General features: G+C 57.6%; 1 protein-coding gene across 1 annotated transcript; it reads right to left on the bottom strand.

Moving 5' to 3' along the window:
* Positions 1–1,346: 1,346 nt before the first annotated feature.
* Positions 1,347–8,042, bottom strand: KRT78 (keratin 78). Its single transcript, XM_075551650.1, has 9 exons — positions 7,677–8,042; positions 7,111–7,325; positions 6,074–6,134; positions 5,629–5,724; positions 4,512–4,676; positions 4,065–4,190; positions 1,995–2,215; positions 1,695–1,729; positions 1,347–1,612 (listed from the first exon to the last, which is right to left on the bottom strand). Exons 1-9 carry the CDS (start codon positions 8,040–8,042, stop codon positions 1,347–1,349), a joined length of 1,551 nt encoding a protein of 516 aa, XP_075407765.1.
* Between the last annotated feature and the right edge of the window lie 1,977 nt (positions 8,043–10,019).

Below are 10,019 nucleotides of genomic sequence, written 5' to 3'. Positions count from 1 at the left end.
TTGTGGGTTTCATTGGCGCCATTGCCATAGGGTCGATTCTGGCTCATAGTGACCCTGTAGACAGTTTCTGAGGCTATGATTCTTGGCAAGAACGGACGGGTTCATCTTTCTCCCGGAGAGCAACTGGTGGATTTGAACTGCTGATCCTGAGGTTGGTCGTCCCAGGCTCACCCTGCAGCACCACCAAACAAACAAGCAAGAGCTGCTGTTGACACCGTGCGTGTCAGGGTGGAACTGGGCTCCGTGGGGTTCCGTGGGTGGGCTTTCAGCTCACCAGGCCTTTCTTTTGTGGTCCTCTGGATGGACGCTCCCCTTTCCATCGTCAGCTGGGTTCAGGAACCCTTGCACCTCCCAAGACGCCCTCCTCAGGGGATCTGGATTAGTCCCAGGAAACTGGGGTCCCAGAGAAGGCAGACCTGACTCTCACGGGTGGAAGGAAGTACACTGGCAGGGATGGGAGACACACACTGTCGCCAGCAGGAGGCCAGGGCTTCTGCTGAAACGTGGCTTATCAGAGAAACCTGAGACCTAGCAGAGTGACTCAGGGATGTCTGCACCAGGACAAGCTGTGGGGAGCACAGGGGTGAGGGGAACTGGAGGGGTGGGATGGGGGGCTGTGGGGTGGGAGAGAGAGAGAAAGGCCCGCCCTGGGGAGAACTCGGTGCCTCACTTCACAAGAGAACCAACTACACGGAGGCCCATGTAGATGATAAGGCCTCTCAGTTCCAAACTCCAGATTCTGGCGAGTGGCCTGAGGCTTCCCCTCTGCCCTCTTAAGGGGCAGCATTACTTAGAATCATGGATCAATTATTAGCCTGCATGAGCTACTAGTGTCCCGGGAAAAGATCAGAGACAGAGGCAGGCATGAGGTAAGAAGATCCGGCCTTACTGCCGTGGACAGAGCAATGTGGAACCCCCTCACAGCAGAGTGGATTGTCCATGGTGACTCGGAGCACCAGGAAGTCTTTCAGCACCCCCTTGGCAAGGAGCACCCCACTTGGAGATGCTACCTTCCTCCCCCACTGGCCACACCCTCTCAGACCTGGAGGCTTCAGGGAAAGGAGCCGGTAAGGCTGGTTGGCCGGGACTAGAGAGCTGGCTATTGGGCATCTTGACTTGGGGTGGACAGGAAACCAATGAGATGGGCAAGCATGCAGAGCAGCAGACAAAGAATTCTGGGAAGAGGCTGGCAGGAGGACTTTATTAATTTTGCACAGTATGTGAGGCTGGCTTGGGCTGTGGGTGTGGGGGCCAGAGCTGGCCAGGCAGGGCCCAGTGGGTGATGGGGAGACGGGGCGAGCCTGACCAATTCAAGAAGGAGGTGGGAACCAGTGCTGCCAGCTCACTCAATATGTGATGGATGTCTTCAGAGTGGACTCGACCGTCTTCTTCAGGATGGTGCCGCAGCTGGAGCCAGAGCCGGAGCCAGAGCCAGACACAGAGCAGGATCCAAACACAGCCCCCTTCCCGGAGTCCAGGATGACACTGGACCCTCCGGTCACTTGGCTGGAACAACTGGCCCCAAAGTTCCCTTTCCAGCCTCCAAATCCACATGTGCCCACCACATCTCCATCCACGCCGCCAGACATGGTGCTGCCACCTCCCACTGCCGCTGCAAGAAGCACACCAGGGTCACAACGTGGGCCCCCTGCCCCCCCCTGGGGACTTCTTTCCCAAAGGCAGCTGGTACTCACAGATCATGACCTGGCTGGTGCACTCCCCAGACATCCTGGAGGAGAGAGAGGAGGCATCTCAAGAGACAGTTGCAGAAAGAGCTTCTGTCTCAGGGAAGCCCCTCTCCCCTCAGTGGGACGGTCTGCAAACCCCCAGGTGAAACCCCTCCCTCCACACAGAGCTGGCCTCGCTCTCAGTGATTTGCAGTGCCAGGGGCCCTTGCCCTTTGGCAAAGAGAGTGCTGTGTGGGGACCCTCTCCCCCTACCCTGCCACTCTGGGGTCACTCCCACGGCCCCCACTCCAACCGCCCACCCCCCACCTGCACTCCTCGCCCTCCAGCAGCCTCCGGTAGGTGGCGATCTCCACGTCCAGGGCCAGCTTGGTGCTCAGCAGCTCCTGGTAGTCGCGCAGCAGCCGGGCCAGGTCCTGCTTGGCCTTCCGCAGGGCCTCCTCCAGCTCCACCAGCTTGGCCTGAGCGTCCTGGAGGGCCAGCTCCCCACGCTGCTCCGCGTCCACGATGGCCGACTGCAGGTGGTCATTCTGGGCAGGGGAGCGGGGGAGGACGTGGTTGTGCCCGCAGCCCACAGTCCTTGCTGTGAAGAGACCTCCAGGCCAACCACGTCTTCGTGGGCCTAAAGGGACCCCTGCCACCCCCTCCTCCTTCCCTCTCATTCTAAGTGCCCTACTGCCTCTGGTGCCCCCTGACGGCATGTCCCCAACTCCTTCCCCACTCTAGCCCTCAGCCCAGCACCGTCTTTCTCGGAGTGCTCTTGCTCTCCCACAAGGATAACTGTCTACGTCTCCAGGGATCCTTGACCTTTTAGGACAGCCCCCGGGTCAAACACTGTGTCTGCCATCAGCTCATGTGCTTCAGAGTCTGGTTGAAAAATACATCTCTGGATCTACTCCGCCAATCAGATGCTTACAACCCCCAAGCAAAGACAACCTCCCTGGCCAGCCAGGGATAGAGCCAAGGGCCATTCCCCTCGAAGCCTTCACGCCGGGCTCAGGAAAGAAGGCATTCCCAAAGGCACTTGTTATCTTAGTTCCAAACAAGTGGCTGGAGAGTGGGTGCATCTTTTACAGCAGGCTCACAAGGTGGTCCTGGGCAGAGCTGGGAACTAACCCCACCCAGCTGCCGTCCAGGCTGCAGTCCAGCACGGGGAGCCCAGTTTATGTCTCTGCATGAGTAAGGCAAGTGGCAGTCATGATATTCCCCAAAGGGCCTCTCACAGGAGAAGCCCATCCAGAGGTGTGTGTGTGTGTGTGACTATGATTCCCCGGCGTGCGTACATAGCACCCGACAACCAAAGAAAAGGGTCCAAATTCCCTTAGGAAGCATGGTAGCCGCAGGCCCAGTCACCAACAGCCAATGCCAAAGAACAGAAGGTGAAGAGGTGCAGGATTTAGTCTCGGCTTCCAGTGACCTGCTCTGAGACCTTTCCTGGGTCCTGTACAGGAAGTGGATTAGCCAAGGATGACCGGCGTGCTGGAAGGAACCCCCGAACTTTTGTCTGGACTCTCAACCTCCTGTGGGTCCCCAAAGTGATTCTTTGGGTTGGGCAACAGTGAATGCCAAGACATTTTGATGACTTAAGAATTTGGAATCTTCCCACATCTGGAAATGAGGCCTCCGGGAGGACTGGGAGCCCCTATCCGCTCCTGTAGCCCCTTCCTCCACCCACCTCGGTTCATTCCTGCAGAATGAGAGGCACCAGCAGCATCCTCCTGGGGCCAAGCAAAGCATCTGTCACCTCTCCCACCCCTCGTCCTGCCTGCTCTTTGTGGTTGGCCCTCATCTTCCCTAACGAACGAGGGAAAGAGCAGACTGCTTCTGGTGTTCTGAAGAGAACCGGGCTCCACTGGCTTTCAGGGCAGTGACCTCTCAGCAGTAGAACATCGGGCCTTTCTTCCAAGACACCGCTAGGTGGGCTCGAGAGCGTAACAGAGACGCACACCCCTCCCCAAAAGGGGACCAGACAATTCAGTGTTCAGTTGGCCTTGAAGTTCCTGCTGAGCTTGAGACGGAGAAGTCAAAAGAAGAGGAAAGAGAAGAGATGAGCCAACCCTTTCCCCAAGAAGTGGAAAGCAGAATGGATGTGATTATCATGGGAATGGCAATCCCTGGGGTGGGTGCGGGGGGTGTGGCTCCATCCCACTCCCTCCGAAACGCACCCCCAAAATGCAGGCCAGACTTACAGTCAGAAGGCTGGATATGCCCTAACTGGGACCTGGGGCTCTCTCCACCCCAAATGATCCAAGTCTCCATCCTATTGCAACCTAAAACCAGTGGTGGCTGGAGAGCGAGAAACTGGGGAGCCGAGAGAACATGAGGAGACCAAGGTGATACAGGTGGGTGGTGGGGTGAGGACGGCTTGGAGAGACTTGCCTGCTTCTTGAGGGTCTGGATCTGGCTCTGCAGCCTCTGGATTTCCTGGTGCAGCTGGGAGATCTGGGCTCTGCTTTCGCTGATGCTGTGCCCGTGGGACTGGACGGACGCTTGAAGCTCACAGTACTGGGTGGGGAGGGGAACAGGGGCAGCATGTTTGGTGGAAATGGCCCTCGCCTTTGACCCCAAGAGGATGGAAGACCTCTTGCTCTCAAGTCTGTCCTCCCTATAACTCATGGACCAAGAAACAATGGGAGGGTTCTTCGGTGTGCAAATCTAAATCTTCTCAGAGGCCTGGTCTCCCTGGAGGGGCAGGAAAGAAACGGTCGGCCCCGCATGGCCAAGGGCCTTCAGGGGATTATCACAACAACCCCCGTGGGACCGACATGGAGGTTGGCATGGAGACCCAGCCTGTCCCAGCCTACGGCTTCCCCTTTGTTGGCACACCTTGGTCTGGTACAGAGCCTCCGCCTCAGCCTTGCTGGTTTGAGCGACCTCCTCATACTGGGCCCGGACCTTGGCGATGATGTCGCTGAAATCCAGGCAGCGGTTGTTGTCCATGGACAGCACCACGGACGTGTCACCGACCTGGGTCTGAAGCTGGCTCAGCTCCTACAGGAAAGATTGACTCAGGGCCCACCAGGCTGTGGGAGCCAAGGCAAATGGGCAGGGACGCCTGGACTCTCTCTCCGCTCTCTTGTCCAGGCAACGACCCCTCATCAGAAAGGATGTTTGCAGGCGATGGTTTCTAAAGGCCCTTCGTGTGTCCCTATCAAAGGAAATAGCTGGCCAGGCCTTCTATCTATTGCCTGGTCCCCACTGCTTCTCCACCCTCGTGTCACGCTCCTCTGCCCTACAGGCTCAGGAAAGAAGGCATTGGGCCGCCTCCCTGCATCTTGTCGAAGACACCAGGCATGCTCCTAACTGTCACCTTGCACCTGCTGTTCCCTCGGCCGAGTCCCCAGATAGCCACCGGCATTGCTGGTGTCCTCGTCCCTTTCAACTCTTGGCTCAAATGTTGCCTTCCAAAGAGAGTCTAACCGGACCACCGTTTTTTCAAATTGCCACTTGCCCCGTGCCCCATCCCTGCATTCCCAATTCTCCTTACCCTGTTCTAAATTCTCTTTTCCCCCATAGCGTGTATTGCCTTCGAGCACACTCTAGAATTCACTTCATTCCTAAGCCTTTTGCGTCGTGTCTGAGCTTCGTGACTTGGGCCTGGATGCTCCTACCTAACAACCTACATAGTAACCAGCCACTGGGTGCCTCGGGTCCCAGCCTTGAGCGGAACTGTGCTCCCGGGGTTTGCAGTGGCTGCTGTTTTGGAAGTAAGTCTCCAGGCCTTTCTTCCAAAGCAATTCCAGGGGGACTCAAGGCCCCTGCACGTTTGGTTAGTCGCCAAACGCTTGCCCCACGGGCCTCACCTAAGGATTCACGCCATAGTAGGTCCCTGGAGACTGTTTGCCCAATGCCTGGGTCCCAGGGCTGTGTCTCCTGGTCAGCTTTCCACCTGCACCATCAGGAATGTCCCTGCCTCTCGCCTCGCTCTTTGTGGGAGCCTTACCTCTTCATACAGATGCCTCAAGAAGCAGATGTACTCTCTCAGCACCTCCAGCTTGCCTTCCAGCTCCATCTTGCCCAGGAATGCTTCATCCACATCCTGGAGACACAGACACAAGCACCAGGTACCTCCCCATCCTCTTGGGGACCCCTCTTCCCTGGCTCCACACCTGTCTCCCTCTCCCATTTCTGAACCTCAGGATTTACCCCTTCCTGGATAAAGCTCAACCAGTTCTTCCTCCACCCCCTCACCACCTCTCACAAAGTGACCCCCAGAGCTCTCCACGCTACCCATCATCTGGGTCTCATCTTGGGGTCTTGGGGACTAGGAAGATGTCCATTCCCTGGGGGTGCCTGACAGACCTCCTCCTTAAGGATCTCAGCCCTCCTAAACATTGTGCACAGTGGGCGCCCAGAACCAGAGCGGAGGAGCAGGTCTGGCCCCTCACCTTTTTGAGGACCACAAAGTCATTCTCCACTGTGGCACGGGTGTAGGCCTCTTGCTCATACCTGGAAAACATCGAGAGAGAGAGAGAGAGAGAGAGAGAGAGAGAGAGAGAGAGAGAGAGAAAGACCTGAGGTGCTAGACCCAGCAGCTGCCCCTGCCTCCAGGCATGACCTTCCTGGAGAAACCACCCTTTTCTTCCGATGCTCCGAAGCCAGGACCCTACCACCACCTCCTGGCTTCCCTCTTTCCCAGTGACCTCCCTCTCCGCCACTCTTTCAGCCCAAGGCCCTTAATAACACGAAGCGACCTTGTGCCATCATTGACAAGACCCGTCCACAGCCATCATCTGTGGGAGCCAGTTTGGGTTCTACCAGAATGGTTTCTAGCATCCTACAGATTACTTGGAGGTGCACAAATTATAGCTCCAATCTTGGGGCTCCTTCCAGGGCCCCCCACTGCTCAACCCATACTCCCCACAGCCCTGAAAGGTCACGAGAGGAGGAGATGACATGCTTCCCGAGGTGCTTGTGAGTCCGGGACTCCCTCTGAACCACCAGGTGACCTAGGTGTGGAGCTCAGAAGCACAGCACAGCCGTGAATCATGCCATTGACCTGGAGATGGTCCCACAGAATTGATTCCCATCCAGTCCTGACACCAAAGAACATCTGAGTCACATTCGGCCACAGCCTGCTGAACAGGAATATCGTGAAAAAAAACAGGCCCTTCCCAGCCCTGAGCAGAAACGGGGATCCTCAGAGCAGGGGCTAGATCTGTGCGGCAGCCCTGTGGAGATGGCCTCCCTAGCCTGCCCCCAAGGCGCCCAGGGTCGGGGAAGGAGGCTGCCAAGTCTCCTTTACCTGTAGCAGATGGCCCATGCTGAGAGTCATGGGCAATGGGGATGCAGGGGTGGAGGGGGGACACTTCCAGGACAGCCAGGCCGGCATGTCTGAGAGCTCAGCATGGGGAGACCCTCTGGCTAGCACACCTCCCGGATGGCCCCAGGCCCTGGTAAAATGCTGGGGCATGGCTGTGCTTACTTGGCCTTGTACTCCTCCTCCTGGTCCTGGAACGTTTTCAGCTCGGCGTCCAGAGCCCGTCGATCTCTCTGGAGCTCCTCTATCTGATTCCTGAGTTGCTTTAAGTACTCTTCAAAGAAAGACTCCAGATTCTGCGGGCGGGCACTCACCCCCTGTTGCTGCAGCAGGTGCCACTTGGTCTCCAACACCTTGTTCTGCTGTTCCAGGAACCGCACCTGCAGGCCCAGCAGAGGGCCTCTAAGTCTCCGATCCCGAGGACTTTGTGGATGGAGCGTCCAGAAAGTAAAGCCTTAGGAACCCCCCCAGTCAGTCCGCATTTTCCTGACTCCCTACCCAGGTGGTATGGTGGGAATCCTCCGGCCTTCCATGGAATGTGATCCCATCTAAGAGATTGGAAGGCATAATACGGGCCTGCCTGAGGCCCGAGCATAAAAGAAGGGGGCCCAGCAGAATGACAGATACCCCAGAAGGACTGCCGTGTTGCAGAAGTCGTCAGAAACACTGTAGGAAGAAGCCAGGCCACCCCATCCCCTAGCCCATCACGACAAACACAGGACTGGCCTCACCTTGTCGATGAAGGAAGCAAACTGGTTGTTGAGGGCCCTGATCTCTTGGGTCTCCTGGGTCCGCACCGTCTGGAACTGGGAGTCAATCTCAATCGTCAATGGGCTCAGTAGCTGCTGGTTGATGGTCACTTCTTGGATGCCCCCTGGAGGGCACTGGGAAAGCCCAGACCCACCCCTGCCCCCGCCAAACCACTTCCCCAGCTTTCCTCCTGACCCCCAGGCACTTCCGCCAGAAGCCCTTCTGCATCCCCTGAAGGGACTAAGGCTTCTGCTACTGAAGCTGCTCCTGGCTGGGCCCCCAGAGAGACCAGAACAGGCTGAGCGGGCACTGAAGCCCCTCTGGGCGCGACCTAGAGAGAGAGACATGGTGGGGACAGACCACTGGGCACCCAGCTGTCGCTGCTGTCAGCAGACTGGCTGATTCTCAGAGTGTGTGAGTTCCTGCCCTGGGGCCACGGCACGAGACTTTTATCCCCTCCCCGTGCCTGGGCTGGGCCTCGGAGAGCAAGATGCCCGTGGCCTGACTGTGTCTGGCACCTGGCTCCAACTGACCTATCCTGACACAGTGGCCTCCCAGCCACGTGCACAGCCCAGGAAGCAGACCCAGACCCTGACCCCTGAGCTCCCAGGCTGCCGAGGAGCGCTGGCGCGTGCCCCCAGGACAAGGAAGCAGCCAGATGGCGGCACAGAATGTTGGCAATGGGAGCGGTGGCCCTGAGCGAGGCCTTCAAGGAGGACTCCGAGAAGACTTCCTGGAAGAGGAGAGGAGACAGGTGAGCGAGGAGAAGATGACTGGGCCCGCAGGAGTGGAAGGAGGCAAACCCTTGACCATGCGACAAAGCCGGCACATCAAGAGAGCTGCTACTGTTGTCGTTGGCTAAAGGATACTCCAGGTTTGGGAAATGAAACCGAAAAGCAGGGCACCCAAGTCCCTCCTCTAGCCCAACCCAGCAATCACACAGGAGACACCACCCTAACCACACCAGGCTCTCCATCGAGGATGGCCCAGAAGTGGCTCCAAGCCCTTCCACAGACACCCAGACGCCAGGCCCACCCAGCTGGGGTGAAGCGCGGCGCTGGCTCAGGGACAAGCCGGAGGCCACCAAGCTCAGAAACAAAATGTTCACTTGGAAAGAAAAGCACAGTCTGTTAGGCCGCTGAGAGCAGGCACCAGAAATGGGGGTTCCACGCCAGGAAGCGTTAGGTTCCCCTCGTGTCTAGCACAGCCTCTCATCCGGGCCGGAGCCCTGACAGGACGCCTTTCAGAAGCCCCCAGCTCAGCTTCGGCAAGGCTGCAGGCCTAGTTGGGCACCTGTGGATTTTAGAAAGCGCTGGAACGTCTTCTTTACAAGGTGGGAAGGCTATTTCTCCAGGTCCCACACTTCTCCCGAGCCTGGTGGACCTCTGAAGGCAGGGGCGGGGCACCAGGGCCTGTGCTGGTGCCCAGCAAAGCCAGGACCGCCAGAGACGTGCCTGCTCAACCCTGGAGGCGCATGCTATGAGGAAGTCAGGCTCAGCAATGCGAACAAGCTGGTAAACACTCCACCCGAGGCCACACAGCAGTGCCTCCCTCCACTCCAGGGGATTAGAGACCCCTTCCTCCTTCCCCGAGCCCCATCCTGGATGAAACTCAACTTCAGATGACCTCTGAGAGAATAGCAAGGGCCTTTGGGTAGGGAGAACATTGGGGTTCACGGGATGGGGTGGGGGTGGTTTAGAACTTCAGACCTTGAGGATCTCTGCCCACAAAGAGCTGGGAAACGGGTTGAATATCACAGAGGACCCACCTCCAACCCACGCACCTTCTTGACTCCTCAGATTCATAACTGCCGCTGTCATCTACTTTGAGGGGGGAACAAAACAAGAGCGCAAACCAGTTTCCATCCCGTGCGCTCCAAAAGCCTGCCACCTCCTCTACAGAAAACTGCGCCCCCAGGGGGGGTCTCTTGGCTGGTTTTTCAGAAGTCAGTCACACTCTTTCTTTCTAGAAGCAAACTTAGGTGCCATCTTTCTGGGCTTCTTGTAAGTGCTTGAGAAGGACTCCTGTGACCCCCCCCCACCAGCTTAAGGGTGGAAGAGAGAGGTCATATTTTGGGTGGGGAAAAACCAGCTCCAGGGAGCTTCCCCAGATCTGCAATTCTGCAATGTAATTCTGCAATGAAGGGAGCTTCAGAGGCCAGAGGCCGTCTAGTTCAGTGGCCTTGTTTCGCTCAGAGATCCTGAGGGGGTGGGGGAGGGAGCAGAGACTGCACCCATGGGTTGCACCAGATGACCTCTCAGCCTGCTTGGGTCCCTCCCTCCGGAATCCCAGTGCCATGCCCAAGCCACGTTCATCAGGATTGG

This window comes from Tenrec ecaudatus, chromosome 6 (assembly GCF_050624435.1).
Source record: "Tenrec ecaudatus isolate mTenEca1 chromosome 6, mTenEca1.hap1, whole genome shotgun sequence".
Lineage (NCBI taxonomy): Eukaryota > Metazoa > Chordata > Mammalia > Afrosoricida > Tenrecidae > Tenrec > Tenrec ecaudatus.
The sequence above is the reverse complement of the archived record's forward strand: the minus strand, read 5'-3'. Positions and strand labels throughout refer to the sequence as shown.